General features: G+C 37.9%; 1 protein-coding gene across 1 annotated transcript; it reads right to left on the bottom strand.

The window, feature by feature from the left end:
* Window positions 1-13,330: 13,330 nt before the first annotated feature.
* LOC124162617 (histidine-rich glycoprotein-like) lies at window positions 13,331-14,418 on the bottom strand. Its single transcript, XM_046539206.1, has one exon. It carries the CDS (start codon window positions 14,315-14,317, stop codon window positions 13,508-13,510), a length of 810 nt encoding a protein of 269 aa, XP_046395162.1. The 5' UTR covers window positions 14,318-14,418; the 3' UTR covers window positions 13,331-13,507.
* Window positions 14,419-17,560: the final 3,142 nt, after the last annotated feature.

The raw sequence follows: 17,560 nt of genomic DNA, 5'->3' as shown, positions 1-17,560 counted from the left end.
AAGGGGAAGACCAGTGCTAGGAAAAGAGAAGGTGTTCAATGGTTAATGTGGGAGCAGTCAATGACCAACGCACTGACTACGGAATATGAAATAGTATAAAACTGCCAATTTGTCTCGTATTCTGAAAAAAAAGTTCCAATAGCATAGAAAATTTACCTATTTTTCCATACCGCAATTATTAATAAATGCTAGTTAATCATAAAATATTGAATAAATAATCTATATTTATAGGTTATTTTGAGGAGCATTCGTCATAGTAGAAGAAAAATCTATTTAATTTATCATTAATATATGGCATAGCATAATTTGTTATGTGATCTGTTATCTTTGATATCATATCCATAAAAATTTTTAAATATATAATCGCACAGTATAAAACCTGTAGTAAGTATTTACGAAAACAGCTGCTTATTTGCGACTACGATTGCTATGGAAATGATTTACCTCCCTTTTAATACATCTGGTTATTTCATTTCTGATCTTATTCTTGTTTTCCAGGTTATAAACAATACCTATGGTATCGTTGTAATAATATGCGTGTAAATTATAGCCTACATATCCGTGGATGAAAGAGTGAAGGAAATTTTCTTCAAAGTTTATAGCCTCGTGAAATTCACTGCTAAACAATATAAATATTCGGCATGCAATAATGAATTTACTGTAATACATTCAATTCACGAAGAAGCGTTTTAATTCCTCTTCATCCGAGGAAACTATGAATATGATTATCATCAAAGACAAAATTATAAAGAGAAATTTAGTGTTTAACTCACAATTTCGGAACTAAACTTTGAAGAGAATGTTGCCAAGAGGGATGAATTTTGGGTAAAAACACTAAATCTGCCATAAAAATAAAAATAAAATCAGTCTTCATTTATAAAATTAAGTCAATAATTTCCAATCGAGTGGAATGGAGGAACAAGAGACATTCATCTGAAGGGCTTCACGAAGGAGGGAAAGCCTTCAGACAGACAGGTAAAATAAAAATGATGGCTCAGGAATATCTTACACGGAGCATGGATCAGCTGCGGTGTGATCTGGAGGAAGAGACAGGCCCGTAAGGGGTTTAGTGAATCGCAAATGAAGACGCAGGACGGAGTGGGATACGGAGAAAAAAAATAAGTCAACGGTGAGGATAGCTGTTCCGATAAGGGGGTTGAGAAGCGGGAGCAGAAGATGGTTTGAGACATCTTACACTAAAGGTTGGGGGTTCGGATCGGTATTGGCGACGGAGAAAGCGGATGGGGTTTTGCTCAGAGGTGAAGAGATATGAGATCCCTCTCTGGGAATAAGAAAGAAATAGAGGGGCTTGAGGTGGGGAAGGGAGCATCAAGAGTTGCCATTGAAAAAGAAGAAGACCGGGGATGCCTTATTGAAGAATGCGCTGGATTTTTGCTTCAGCGCCTCCGGGGATGCAAGCGGATATATCCAAGAGGATGGAATGGGTTAGACAAAGGGGGCGGAGTGGTTTGGAAGGGCATAAGGAGGAGGGAGTGTATGGGGGACTCAGCAGAAGGGCCGGCGATGCTGAATGGCCTTTGACAAAGGAGGGCTCAAAGGAGAAATATGATGGAGAGGCTTAGGTGGTAAAATGAAGTGAAAAGGGTGCAGGAATTTGTGGAAAAGTTATTTTTAGGATACAGGACTAATAGGGAGGAAATTAATGCGATGATGAAGTCATCTTATCTCATTTACGTCCGCCGCACAGTGGCCGAAATCGGAAAAAGCCGGACAAAAATCATAAATTACTTTTTTTGAGGTAGGGACTTGAATCTCGGTGAATATGCTCAAAATAATTTTTCATCATGAAACAATAAGCCATTTTTCATAGATCTCGTTCGTTGATTATATACAGAGGACCAAACATGACCAAATTCCCAAATTCACGCCCGATCTAGTATTCGTTCGAAAAACGTCTGACTTAAGCTGCTGGTAGAGTTTTGGAAGGATTTTAATGAAAAAAAAACATTATATTCCAATAAGACGGTACATTATCTACATTTTCCGTAATTTTTGAATATTTGGGTTAATTTTGGTGTTGTGTGATGTCGAAAAATGGTGGACCCTATATTCCGGCAAAACCTGACATAAAGTAGACAATATCTTTATTTTGATAAAAGCAAGTTTTCCTATTTTTCATCAGAGTATTTACCAGAGATAGTTTAAGAGTATAAAACATAAATCTTGGAAAAAAGTTTACAGCTGCGAAAATGAACGCAGGTTTTCAATCGCACTTCACGTCCCGGCTTCGCGACGCGGAACTTATTGTTTCATGATCAAAAATTGTTTGCAAGCATATATATACCAAGTTTTAAGTCTCTATCTCAAAAAAAGAAATTTTGGGGTTTATTCCGATTTCTCGATTTCGAACTACTGTGTACCGGAGCCATATTGCTACATCCTACCATTGTGAGCATATAAGGCTCGTAATGAAAACTTTTTTTGCTTTCAAACTGTGAAAAAATATGTTATTGCAGCTTGCAAAAACTTCATCCTCTTATCATTTTGTTTATAAGCCGGTCGTAATAAGTCCACTCACGGAAAGAGTCGAGGGTGAAACGAACATTCAATATGGGCGCCTAATGTGAGTAAATTACATGGAAGTACCATAAAAGTTAACTTGACATGGCATTAAATAGATTATTCTTGCTTCCTTCATCCAAAAATATGCGTTCCGTAAATATCCATCCTTTCTATCAAGGTCACTCGTAGAAATTGAGCAACATTAGATTGCGACATTAATTTAATAATACATGGCTAAAGGTCATTCTGAATATAAACGTTGGATGGATCACCAAAATATTTCACTGGAATACTAAAGACGATTAGAGGAGCAACGTACCTAAACATCTTTACAGTCTCAAGTAAAAGTTTTCCGCGTGGAAATGGGTTAATGGTAATTAGCCAAGCTTAATTCCATTAAATCCCTTTTATCTTTCACATGAAATTGGTGAAGAAAGTTAAAAGGGAAAATAAAGTGGGAAGGACGCACGAATTTGCGGAAAAGTATTTTTTTAGGGCGCAGAAAAAATAGAGAGCAAAACACTACGATGACGAAGTAAATTAAATGGTCATCATGTAAGATTAGTTCTAACACATCCTTTGTATTTCTTATATTAAATTCACCTTTTCATGAAAGAAGGTTAGATAATGACGTGGAGAGGGTGCACGAATTTGTGGATGAGAAGTTTTTTTTAGAATACAGGACTTACAGGGATCAAAATAAGGCGATGGCGAAGTCATTTTTATGATTATTATGCAGCGTTATTTCTATCGCTTCATTTACATGGAATTAGTGGAAAGGGTTAGAAGGGAAAATGAAGTGGAAAGGGTGCGGTAATTTTCTAAAAATTGTTTTTCTAGGATACAGGATTTATAATGAGCAAAATTATGCGATGAAGAATCTTTTTGATGGTTAGTAAACAAGGTTAATTCCATCGAATCCCCTGCATCTATTGCATGAAATTGGTGGGGAAGGTTACAATGGAAAATGAAGTGGAATAGGTGAGCCAATTTTAGGAAAAGTTATTTTTTTTGGATACGGGACAAATATGAACCAAAGTAACGCAATGGCGTAGCCATTTTAATTTTCAGAATGCAAGGTTCATTCTATCGCATCCTTCGCATTTTTTACTTTAAATGCAGGAGTAAAACGTAAAAAAACAAGGGAATTAAAACACTTATTAAAACACAAAAATTCCTTCATGCCTCTTGAAAGTTGGGATAGCATTCAATAATCTTTTTAAGCTAGTGATTATTTATTTCGGGGTACCTATTGAACGAACGGATGAATATTCTGGAAATTGCGGTGAACTTGGGCAGACAATCTCAATACGTTTCACTAATGAAATTAGGAAAGAAATTCGTCTTTATATTTCCTATAATTAGTATTGGTATAAAAATGATTTATCAGCATATTCAGATGAGTTATAGAAAGGTAAAAATAAATTATCTGCCTAGGATACTATATCATGTGTACCACGTCTATTGATGCATTGCCCAATTTAAAAACTAAGTTTATAGATAATGACTGCAGAACTATTCGCAAAGAACGAGGAAGTTATTATCAGAAATGCTGTCCAGCAATCATAAAAAAATATTTGAATCTACCAATAAATAAATGATATAAAGGATAGCTGAGTAATATTTTAAGAATTGACACAGAGGAGAGAACGAAGTATTATACAGGTCTTATTTAGGCTTCAAGGCTAGAAACCGTATACATTACCTGCAATTGTGCATGGAATCTACGCCCTTGGCGTTGCTAATGCAGTTGAAAAGAAACGTCTCACAGTGTGCCACACATTCAAATTATTCAGAATTGAAAAATAATTGCAGTTGATTGCAGATGGAAATGATTCAATATGAGAGATAGATTGCTAAAAGGAAAGATGCCTATTTCTGTTTTTTTTTCCGACATCAGCAGACATACTTGATTTTTTTAGAGCTTAAATGAAAGGTATTCTATCAAAAACATCAAATTAAGAAATGCTTTTTCTTATTTCAATTATGGTTTCGTTAAGTAAAGCAATTAAAGAAATTAAATTTTTGATCAATTTTACTTGTGGCATCGTTAAAATCCGTCCATTGAGCTTATACGCGGATTACGTAGATCGCGGTACAACATAATAACAGTTATTGCACAGATAGGATAGGATACACAGAGATCGAAGACTTTTCATATGAAATAAACTCTTTAACCCTTTTACTGCCAGCCCATTTCAGGTGGTATGTGCGAAGACTGCCAAGGCAATTAACCGGAATTTGCAACATTTCAGATTTTAAAATTTTTCAGCTACTTATTCTATTTAATACGTCTAGATTTTTTCCCAATTATTAAGATATGTTAATATATTATAACCTTAGATAGATTATGGGGGTTTACTTAAATTGCAGCAGTTGAAAAGGCCACAATCACGAAAAAAAAGTGAAATAATTTCGGCCATAAATCGGCCCCTGGCAGTTTTCGCTCAACCAGCGAGGGGGCCGATATATCGGCCCGATGGTAGTAAAAAGGTTAATTTTAACAAAATCAACTGATTTGGTCGTTACTTGGTGGAACGATGGAATTTTCATGGTGATAAAAAAACCAAGTATTATTCCACAAACTATTTATATATTTGCTGTCAAGTAGTTTCAACGTCTAAACCGTCATTATCAAGACAAACAGGCTCTAATTTTACTGTTGTCTTGCTGTTTCTCTAATTTTGCTGGCTGTTTTCAGGCTGTTTTTCAAATTTTACATCATAGAGGGTTTGTTTGGGCAAATACTAATATGAAATAAGGTACACAAGACTTTTACTCGTTTCTCCCTTCTTTTACCTTCCTCATCATGTTTGCAGCACTAGTTTATGGAATGCAACGAAATATTACAAGACATATGTAAATAAGAAAAGGCTGGGAACGGGACGTAGAGAATCTGAAGGGAACTATGACTGAAGAGTCTCGTCTGGAGTGCGAAAACATGGAAATTAAGGAAAGAGGGCGAGAAAAGACTGGAATCGTTCAAGATGTGGGTCGGGAGGAGATTGTTGTGGGTAAATTAATAAAGTAATTGTGGGTAATGGTGATGAGGAGAAATGATAAAGTGCTGGGCATGGTGGGCAAGGAAAGGTAGCAGAGTAAATACTCCATGAAAACCTGCCTTAATCGGTTAAATAGGTTAACAATAATAACCCTTCCGTGGCTGTGTGGGGTAACTCAGTTACCCCAGATTATGTTAATGTTGTATCATATTTTGTAAATTTTGTTTCTTTAAAACTTTTTGTACTTAATCTCAACCACTTTGTCGTTATTCATGTGACAAATGATTTTTTTACATTTAAATTGCTTTTGAAAACTCAGTTACCCCACCAATAAAATTGTAGTTGCCATGAGTCGTTGTAAACGCCAAAATTATATGTGATGGCATCTTTTGTGCTTGTTTTTCCAATCAGTTACAATAGCAAAATATGAAAGATTCCTGCCCTGTCGCATAAAATCAATGTAAAAACCTAAGAGTTGTCTAAAACGTATTAATGACTTCTACAAAACAAGATATTACATCATTAAAAAAAAAGAAACATAGTGTTGAATTACAGAAAAGACAAAAATACAACATATAACTTATGAATTATAAGTGTGAGATACCCCACGCAGTCGTTCGCGTAAGTTCTCTAGGCACAGTCACGAAAGGGATAATCATATTTTATCGGCTGACGTAGTGTTTCTTAGTTTCCGTTAGGAGTTTTGGAACCATAAAACTCAGAAAATCCCTACTTTTCTAACAAATCGTAATCAAGCGTTCAAAATGAGAGCCGATAGGAATAATTTCGATCCATATTAAGGAAGCCCCTAGAGTTGACGTCAGTTCTTTAGCGTAAAGTCAACAGAAGCCACATTGATAAACTGCGTTTTTAGCGTTGTTGAATGAATATGTGTCATAAAAACAAGTTCCAATTGCTTTTCTAACCAATCGGAATCGAGCGTTTGGGATGAAAACTAATCGGAATTATTCCGATCAATGTCGGAAGAGCCCTCTAAGGGGTGATCTAAGAGCTTTAACTTGCAGTCAGCCGAAGCCTTATTGATCAAACTCGTTTTTTGATGGTTTTTGTGAGTGTGCCAGTTAATAAAACCTTCAGTTTTTCTCTGACCAGTGAGTACCGGCTCGCCGCGGCGTAATATGAAGGTATATTTGAGTTTTCGTTGATATATTCATCATCAGAGTCTATGTGTTTCTTCTTCACATAAGGTAAAACAACTACACGGATGGGCTGTAATGCCACTTCCTCTCATCACACATACCCAAAATAGCATTTCACTAAAAAGATTTGGTGCATTAAAAGAAAGATAAGTAACGACAATAATAATTTTCCTCATTCAACCACACCGTATGAGGTACTCTATGGAGAAAGTGGCGCCTGAGCGAAAGAAAAGATGGCGGTATGTGAATAGTGAGGGAAATTCTATGAGGTTGAGGTTGAGAGATAAAGGGTTTAGAGGGGGAGAAAGGTGTGAGAGAGGGGTGGTTTGCGTGGGGGGTTGTTCTTCGGCCGATTCCTCAGAAGCGATCCCTTACCCCAGGAAGAAGATATTTTACGGGGGAGAAGTCGACTTTAGGGACGCGCGGCCTCGGCTGACTTATGAACTGCCTCGCACCTCCTCCGAAAGATGTGCTCACCGCCACCACCCCACATATCCTCCACCCAGTCATCAATTCCGACTTCCCATTCTGCTGTCACCAGGTCCACCCCGCCGCGCCCCTCGCATCCGTCAAACCGTAGCGTTACTTAAGACGGAAGACCCTCACTCGAAATCGATGTCGATCCTTCTCACTCCATCCACACTTTCTCATTCTCTCCTCGACTCGAGAAACCCACCTCATACTCATTGGATGGAATTCCTTTCTCCCTTTTCGCAAAAGCATATACCCTTCTTCAATTCTTGTATCTCTTACTTCCCATACATTACCTACTTGGTACTTGAGCGACGAGGCACCATGCACGATTTATATGATTTACACAGGTTTTTCTCTTTGATATCCATGATGCTTTAATGGATACTAATACACTTATTGAATTAAACAAATGATACAAGTGTGTAACCTAGATCACAAGAATCCTTCTTTGAAACAAATTTATGTCTGATAGCCAATGCAATCAACTACTTCATGTAAGTCTTCCCAAATCTCTCCAAACAATCTCCTCTCTTAGTTTTAGCAACGCCTTGGCTACCCAACATATTCACAATCCGCAGTCTGACGTTAAAACAGCAATTATTTTGGCAAAAATTACGATTGAGCCCATAATCGACCAGTTTTCCATCAATTTTCTTGCTCTGTCATCAGTGAACACCGTGCAGTGACGTCACGCGCGGGCGCTCCGATGACGTCACTGACGTCCCTCCGACGGACTCATATCTCAGTCAAAAAACATTATTCAACCGCGAAATTCTCGGGGACTACGTTTGATCTTCTTATTCTACTGCTTTAACTAATTGTGCATGTTCCGGGTTCCCCATTGCGTAGAAATAAAGTTAATGGCGAATGACCGTAGGAAGAGCCCATTAACATTGAAAGTTAAGGCAGTTGAGTTATTATTCAACTGCCTTAACTTTCAACTTAAAATTATTCTCTTAGTTATATTGTCATCGAGTACATAGCACCTAATGGGAGGAGATATAAAAAAATAGAGGCTGACGAAAAACGTAAAAGCAGAACACAATACCGAAAAATACCAACTAATACGGAATTTTAGAATCGGGATTAGGAGAGATGAACAGTAAATGTTTCTTGTTCCCCATGTTCTTCCACAGTTTCCCTCTTCTGGACGCATCGGGTGAAACTTTATCCCATCAAACTTCTGATTCTCTGTCCTGCCACCCTTTTTCGATATCTCACACGAAAAAGAGATATGATTTGTTACCCCGATGTCACGAAGAAAATATTCGGTATTTCAGTTACTGGTGTTCGGGGTTTGGAGAGTGAAGATCCATCGTAGGCTAGGTGTGCGAGCGAGGAAGAGACTGATGACAATGTCATTGCAAAAACTTTTTCTTATCACTTGGGCCTCCCCCATAAAGCCCTCGGGGTTCAAAGCGAAATGAAAAATTTAACTACCCACTACCACCAGAGTACCCGAAAATTTAGTTTGAGCACTCAAAGGAACGTATGGTCACCCGAAGGAATACCGAGTATTCAAATGGTTGAGATGGATTCTCTGGTGAATACCAAGAAGAGCTGGTTCCAGAGTCAAGTGTCCATGTATAGCATTGTATTTTATGGAGGCGACTCGAATTTGAGGTCAATTGCCTCATGAGGGAAGGCTTGATTAGTTTTGACAATCGATTTTAATTTTTTGAGTTGGCAATCGATTCCATAACACTAAGAAAATCGTGCCAAGATGACAGAAACCCTCATGTTACTTATACAGACTACTGTAAAGCGCTTGAAAGTGTCCCACATTATTGGCTTTTAAAAGTTCTTACTACTTACAAAATTTGCGACACGATTATAAAATTTTGAAAAGCGAAAAACAACCCCACAGGTCAATATATGTTGCATAAAGACTTCAAAATACAAGGGTTAGACTTAAAATGGGGGCTATTCCTAGCGACTCTTTGAGTATGCTTTGACTTCGCTTAGAATGAAACCAATTATAAAATTCCCTCGATAGAGGTAACTATGGATTCAAATAAAAATAGGTCAACTAACAGTTTTGTTTTTTCTCTCTTATTATACAGGAATGATATTAATATTTATACTTCAAATGAAATATATTAAGTAACTTATGGATGTCACAAAGAGGTTCTTGAATGATATTAAAACGCGGAGAATTATTTGGGCTTTATAAATACATATTGCTTCACATATAATTGGGAAAAATCCTGCCTGAAAACTATAAAGTAAAGAACAAGGAGTCAATTATTTCTACGGGAGCAAAGAACAACTACATATACGTTGGATTCCTGCAAGCTAAGTCAAAAAAGTACGAGCAAATCAAGATAGAATTAATACTGAATTCATCGAAAGACTAAGATCCATTTTTAAAACTGAATTAAATTCATGAAACACAATCAAAGCCATAATCAATTTTGCGGTGCCTGTGTTGACGTGCACATTTAGAGTGATTAACTGGTCCAAAACCGAAATACTGGGCATACAATGATCAATGCGTTCATCACTCTCAAATTTAATTAACATTATCCAAAGGCTGCAATAGAGAGACTAACACTTCCCCGGTATGGGAGGGCTAATGGATATGCAGAAACTCCTCCAAAATCAAACAGTAATACATGGATTGAAAAAATTCTTTTATGATAAATCAAACACTTCGATACTGCATAAGTCAATGGCACAACCTAACAAGAACTTAACACCGTTAAACTTAAAAAAAAAAATGGCATGACATATAGAACAACCAACACAATTAGCGTTCAATTAAATAGAAAGGTGGTAATATGGACCCAGAAGGAATAACATGGATGACATTTCAATGGCTTCAATCAGTCATATGCTGATAGAGTTTCATCAAACAAATGGCTGTCATTGGTCGAACTTTACGGAGAAACTAAAAGGTTCATGATAATAATAAAAGACCAGGTTTTCCGCCCTTAAAAAATGCGAAATGCATACAATATAAAAGTACAACAGATGATCAATGTGGAAGATGTTTTACTGGGCACCAGAAACAAATCAGCACATCATACCAGGTTGTAAGATGCAAGCCAATACAAAATTTCTAAATTTCCCTAATCAAGTTAAAAGAATTATTCACCAAAAACTGACCTTGGAGTAGAAATTATACGATAACAAGACATATTATGAATACCACTCCGAAACTGATGTTTGAGAACAGTCGTATGAACTCTATTATGAAGGGTCGATCCAAACAGATAAAAAAGTTGACATTAATATACCAGATGTTATATTGATCAATAAAAAATAAAACTTGTTAAATAGATGTCATTGCAGTACCTCTCACATAATATCGAATAGGCAATAGCCGAAAAAAATAAACAAGTATCAAGAAATAGCAATGGAAATATTAAAGAAGTTGGAACAGGTTTTTATAGCAACTATTGTCCTCTCTGCTACTGGTATCAACATAAAACAAAGAGAAAATAATTTTATAATCCTCAATATTAATTCAATCACATAAATAAAAATGAAAATAAAATATTTAAAATCGAAGCAAGCGGAATATTTCCTCGCAAAATACATTTTTTTAATTTCTGTCGGAAAATCGAAATAAATGTCTGTAAAAGGCATTGCGTGGTTCGAAGTTATTGTTCTCAGTGTCTCTCCGAAAGGTAACTGTCCTAATTTGCTTTCTCGTAATAAAAGACGACCATACACTACATAGACTGCTTTGGATGGCGCAGGAATACCGTATCCGTACCTTGTGCGTTTGACTTCACAAGCCTCCTGGTAAACGTGATAAATTCACGACTGATTCAGTATTCTATAATCTCCATGATGTTAATAAAGAGTTTGTTTTTTGTGAACGTCCCGCAAAAGTCTCCTATTCCAACAAAAAATATGAATGAAGACACCATTAAAAATCCACTACGCCATCCAGCGGCACCGCACGAATGTCGAATTTCCACAGGAATCAGACAAGAGTGTAAAAACGGCCGTGTCGCCAAAGCGGCAGTATGGTGTAAGGAAATGAAAGTGACAAATCTCCAAATGCTTTCAAAAATATTGGCTGACGCACACATTTGCTCTTGTTTTGCCCGCACAAGGAAGGGCGGGACCACCCCCTTCTTCGCCTTTACGCCGCGTGGGGGATGCTGAATATAGATTCCGTGAAAAGGGATAAAAGGTGGGAAGTTCATAATGCAATTGAATGTGTGAAAAGGGAACGAAAATTTCCACACAGAAAGTTCATGAGAGTGAGTCTGACACTTAATTGGATATCTATTGAATAGCGTTATAGCATCGCGATGGCCAGAAAACTCTCACGTGCCTTTCCACTTCTGGAAAACTTTTGTTCTGGCACCCTTGCGCAGCACAATTTCAGGAAATATAACCCCTGAAAGGGTCTTATTTTAGGATGGTATAATAATTGATTCGCCCCTGAATTATGAGATAAATTTATCCCTACAGGTTCAAACAATAGAATCTTATTTCCTCAATAACTGTCTTGGCTTTAGCAATTTAATATAAAATAGATTTCCATACCTCAAACCATTTGCTCCACTAGGAAGTATTTCGCGGGTAGGAGTCCTATACCGTATTTAATTTATCCATTTCAGTTGAATTATACTATCATGGAATGTATGAATAATAATAGGTTTAATGTTACGTGATTAAAACTCGCTTCTGAGGTAAAAAACACAGCTTAGTGAAAAATATTTACTCCTTTAAGCGAGAAAAACTGGGAGAAAAGTTCATATGATATTCTCTATGAAACCACCCTATCATGTAACCGAAGGTAAATTTACATCAACCCGTGATAATGGAATATCAAACTTAGTCAATTCATAATGCATCACAATTGAATCACTGCATACGGATTTGCGATATGGAATATTTGTAATAAAATGTATCTGAAAAAAGTAGCCACTCTATATCTAGCAAAGGAATACTTTTTACTTAGTGGAACTTCAATGTTTGAATTTGGATTCGAGTTTTCTTTCCCAAGCAGTTGAAAGAAAAACGTCCCATTTATTTATGACCGCGTAGACGGAACTAAATCACTAAACCGAGAAAGTCGTATGGGAAAAAATCAATATTCCGCTCCATAGGGAAGTCCAAGTGAAAGTGCGACGCACGTGGAAATGCCTTATGGGAAAGGTAGCGTTGAGTTGTCAACGTTTTTATAAGAGAAGCTATTTTTTGCGATGGCTTCCTTCTTCAGTACCGTTGACTACCAAGTGGTTATGTGAGTCAGTGGGTTAAGTAATTTACGTGGAATGAGGAAGCCAAGGAAACTTTTTCATCAGGAAGAAAATGTAGCTCTGTTATTCAACCGTACTATTTTTCTTTTCACGAAAAAAAACATTGAACAACTTTTCATCAAAAATGATCCAAAATTTTATTGTTACAGTAATGATATCAACTTACTTATACTCAACTTATCAACTGAAATGAGGAGGTTGCAAACAAATGAAATTAAATTGCAATAAATTATCTGTTTTATTTTTATAAAATCTTGCTTCAAAATAAAATTTAAATTTCTCGATTGAAAAATGGAAAGATTCTTTGTATTGTTTTAACAAAATGTTTAGCTGAATTCGATTCATTTTTTCCAATAATGCATTAGCAAATGAAATTGCAATAATTTTGGATATCCTTAGAGGAATAAACATTTTTCCATTTCCAGTAAAGTCTGAAAAATTGTTTTCTGGTCCTAATGTAAATTTAATAGAGGCCAGGAACTAATCTTTGAGATTAATTCTGCGAAATACTATTGCAATGAAGTATTCTTTTTACTATTTGCAATTCCATGCTCTGCGAAATACTATTGCTATGAAATATTCTCCTTATTATTTGCAATTCCATACTCCATACCCTGTAGTGACCACACCACATTTTAACCAACAGAAATTGGTTTGGGTTATAAATCTAAGAATAACCTAGCTCATTTAGTTTTTAGTTTAAAGTAATACCTTAGATTGTCATAAAACCCGGATGACTCTAACGAAAGGAGAAAGAAGAAACCTGTCTTTTTTTACCTTTTAGATTTCTGTAAATATAAGGCAAGCAAGTGATGACCAATAGGTAAATTATAATTCAATTTCACCGCAGTGAAAGCAGAGCTAAATATTTCCTAATAATGAATACCACGCATACGAGTAATATCATGGGGGTAATTGACGATTAAAACAAGCAGTTTTCCTCTTCCGAGTCATTTCGCTTTATTCACGATTAAAACTTTTAAACATTCTGAATAAATAAATAACCAAATAGCATCCAACAATAGATTCAACGTTAAATAGTAACAAGTAATTCTCCAAGTGGACGGATCGTGAGTGCCTCCTGAGAAGGGCCGGGCCCTCAGCGACGCCCCAATCGGACCCCTCAACCGTGGCCTCCGTGCCCGCTGCTGAATCCCCACTCCTTGTGATCCTTGTGACCTCCCTTCTTCCCATAATCCTCCTTGTGTCCGTGGTGCTCGTCGTGTCCGTGGTGGCCCTTGTGTCCCTTGTGTTCGTCGTAGTAGTGCCCCTTGCCATGGTGGCCCTTCTTGCCGTGGTGGTCGTGGTGGTGCCCGGACTTGTGGTGACCTCCCTTCTTGTGGTGACCTTCCTTGCCCCCGTGGTGCTCGTGGTGATCGGCGTGCTTGTGATGCTTCCCCTCCTTGTGGGCCTCGTCGTAGAAGTGGTGCTTCTTGTGGTAGTCGTCCTTGTGGTACTTCTTGTGGAATCCCTTCTCCTCGTGACCTTTCTTGTGTCCCTTCTTGTGACCGAAGTGGGCGGCTTTGTGACCCTTATGACCGTGGTGGTGTTCCCCGTACTCTCCGCCTCCCTCGTGGTGACCTTTCTTGTGGCCTCCGCCCTCTTCGTGGTGCCCGCTGTGCTCCTCCTTGCCGTGCTTGCCGTGGTGGCCTTTCTTGTGCTCGTGGTGACCCTTGTATCCCTTGTCTCCCTTGTGCCCGTGGTGACTGTGGTGGTCTGAGTGGTGTTCTTCTCCGCCGCCCTTCTCCCAGTGGTGCCCGTGTGAGGCGGCTACCTCGAGGTCGCCGAAAAACTGCCGCTCCCCCGGACTCCGCCTCTGCCTCACCAGCAGGGCGACCTCTTCATCCTCCTCAGCGATCTGGTAGCTGCTGACCACGGCGGCGATCGCCAGCACGAACGCCGCTAACCTCAGGGACCCTCTGAAGGTCTCCATGCTGCTTCAAAACCAGCCGAGAAAACACTCCACACTTATCTCCGCCACGAGAATTTCAGCTCCACCAGAAGAGTCCAGACACTGTGTCCCGAATGCTTGCTTCGAACGACTGACTTAGTTATCCAAAGACAGCAGTCCTTTTTATACGTCCCAAGGTTTTGCGGCGTTACAACGCGAGGAAGTGCAGAGAAGTCTAGAGAATTCGAGGGGGTAGGGTGAGGAAGAGGTTATCCTGGAACGGGAGGGGCTTGGTGGAACGGCCGTCGAAAATGCCTCGTGGGGTTGGGAAACGCTCTTCATTTGTCGTCGTCGATAAGCGTTGCCACTGTCGGTGGGGCGCCACTCCTGATGCAACGGGTGAAACAGCAGTGGCAGAGGGAAAAACGCCCGGGTTCTGCGATGCGGAACGGCCCGGAGGAGATCTTTTGAAAGGGGGGGCTGTACCGACGGCTTTTCCCGCCGGGAGCACCAAGCGGCGACCGCCCAACCTCCATCAACACACACAAGAGAGAGAGAGAGAGAGAGACAAAGTCCTCTTTTTGCCGTCTTTTTTTCACTTCATCCCAATATCAATCGGTTTTCCCAGGCGTGCCCGTTGGAGCATTGAGAGACAAGCAGTTTCGTCTGCCACACGCTCTGGTCGGTCATGGTATTTGGTCGGGTGTTGCCTGGGATATACTTAACGGAGAAAACTAGAGGGAAACAGTTTTGCGATTGAGATTGTGTTGCATGAAGTGTGTCGATTCCCATTACGGCTGCGCTTTGAGGATTTAGCGTTAACGTAATCCGTCGTTTCTCTTTCGGAGTGAGTGATTTCTCTATTTATCACCCCAGTGACCGTCCATGTTTACTTGGTTTTGACACTTTAGGGTAAGGAAAAAAAGCAATGAGTTTGTAAATTTTTCCTCATTTGTCTCCCCGATTTACCAATTTTCCCATTTTAATCCAGCAGGGCTTTCTCAATCGACCGGTTTGAAGTACCATTCACTTGCAAATGAAATGCGTAGTGTTCAAACATCGTTTCCTCATCGTACATCAATGCAATTTCTTTGAAAATAGCTCATTCTACAGTAAGCACAGTAAGATTATTGGGATTATGAAAGGATGCTGTTAAAACTGTGAGCAAAATCATATATTTTATCTGCAAAACAAATTTATAACCAAGAAAATAAAAAAATATGAACTTCAGCAATGAGAATAGGGACACAAAAATTATATATTAAGATAAATATTCGTACTTCGTACACATTTTCCTCTTAGCAATATGGAATGGAATAGTATGATAACAATTTATGGAATTGTCTTGTAAGCAAAAACTTGAAAAACACATATGTTTACATAGCAATAGATCCTGAATGAATGGGTATTAATTCATTGCAATTTCGAGAACAATGATGTAGTTGATTATCAGTGAACTCATAACAATATTTCTGCGGACAAGTGGAAGATGAAGACTAATGGGTGTCTCTTACGGAGTTTCATGATACTTGTTGCCTCAATGCACTAACTTCAACCGTCTATGATTAGGCCTCGCAGAAACTCGTTCGTTGCCCCGGGAATCGATTCAACGTTTACAATAAATGGAATAGAATAATGCATTGAACTTTTAGTGCCGAAATGAATCAATTACATACCGACAATAGTTTAAATTGCAAACCCCATAGGAGGTTGAAAAACATAGCTCACTAATTTAAAGAGGGATCTTGAAAAAAAGACATTTTTCGCACAAGTTGTGTTAAAAAAAAGCGATGGTGATATCTGAGATTTTAAAAAGAAGCTGATCTCCGATAGCAACAGATAAAGGATAAATTTGTGAATAAGATGTAGGTAGTGAGGCAATCCAAATTTGTGACCCAGTGTCTAATATTCATCCTATTTAAAGTGAGCTGAATATTTAAGAGTAGCCTCTAACCATTTGGTCACAAAATTGATAAAAAATTAAGAAAAGGGGTATTTTAACGTAATATTTTCCTTAATTCATAGCACCACCACCTGATTATCAATTCCTGCCAGTGTTTGATGCCTAAAAGGAATAAGCATAAGTAACAATTATAATCCAAATTCGTGTATCAAATGCTCAAGAAAAATAAAAACCTCTTAAAGTATAGTCTGGAAAATTTAAATATCAACCTACAAAAAGGCTCGTAGTGACTAAGAGCTTTCGAGTCTAGTCTTTATCTATGCTAGATTTGTAAAATATCTTGGAGTATCAAACGGAGAAAAGCTCTCCTTATGGTATAAAAATCTTAGTTGTTACATTGATTTCGTACGTGTAAAACTAATTTTTTTTTATGGACCGAAAATATTTCATAAAATTATTGAAAACTGTTGGTTTTCTGGCATCTAAAATCTGATTAAGCTTGATAAATACGGGGACTGAACAATTGCATGACGAACTGGATATATGCCTCACAAATGGAATAAAATATTTTGTTAAAACGCGCACATATCCACACAAGCAAATAGCAACGTTTCATCCTGGTCGGGACATCCAGCAGGAGAGAGAGAAAAATGCAAAAATCCGTCATAATGAAACCTCGTTAAGAATGAAATTTACGACCACATTTTATCATCGCATATGGTAATTAGATTCCGGGTCGTTTTTCACTCAGAAATTTCTAGCAAATGAAGGCAATCATTGGCTTTCCGTGTTTATAGAGATGTGAAATATTACTGCCATAATTTAGAATCCGTGATTAGTTCGCGGATCATGTGCACTTCACCAGAAAAGGAGTTGATGTTTGATAAACCTAGAATTTATGTCCGAAAAGTGTCAAAGCCATTTCGGATGCAACTTTTAATGAATAAAAAAAACAGTGATTCCGATGGAGATTCGCTAAGATAATTTATGAATATCATCTCATAACAGTAAGCACCTTTTAGGAAATGAAAATTTAAGCACATAAATATTATAAGCTTCTCTAAATAAAATGAAGGTAAATAGGATAATTGCTGGGTGAATCTAATAGAATAACCTTATTTAGTACTATTAATGAAGCATTTCCGAAAAATTGATAACCTAACGGTGCTTCAGTGTTTGTTATAAAGAATGCATTTATATCTTAACCATATCTGGAGGTGAAGTAATACAAACAAGGCTATTATAAAGCCGATTAAAAATTTATACTAAAATTTAAATAAAATCTAGGAATTCAAATTGCCACCCAACGTCCATGAAAAACGTAGGGTAGGAAAGCAGTGGAAGTTCAAGAAATAATGAATGATCAAGACTCGAATTGGCTC

Source organism: Ischnura elegans, chromosome 7 (assembly GCF_921293095.1).
Source record: "Ischnura elegans chromosome 7, ioIscEleg1.1, whole genome shotgun sequence".
NCBI classification, from domain to species: Eukaryota; Metazoa; Arthropoda; class Insecta; order Odonata; family Coenagrionidae; genus Ischnura; species Ischnura elegans.
Note: the sequence above shows the minus strand (reverse complement) of the source record. Positions and strands in the feature narration are given on the sequence as shown.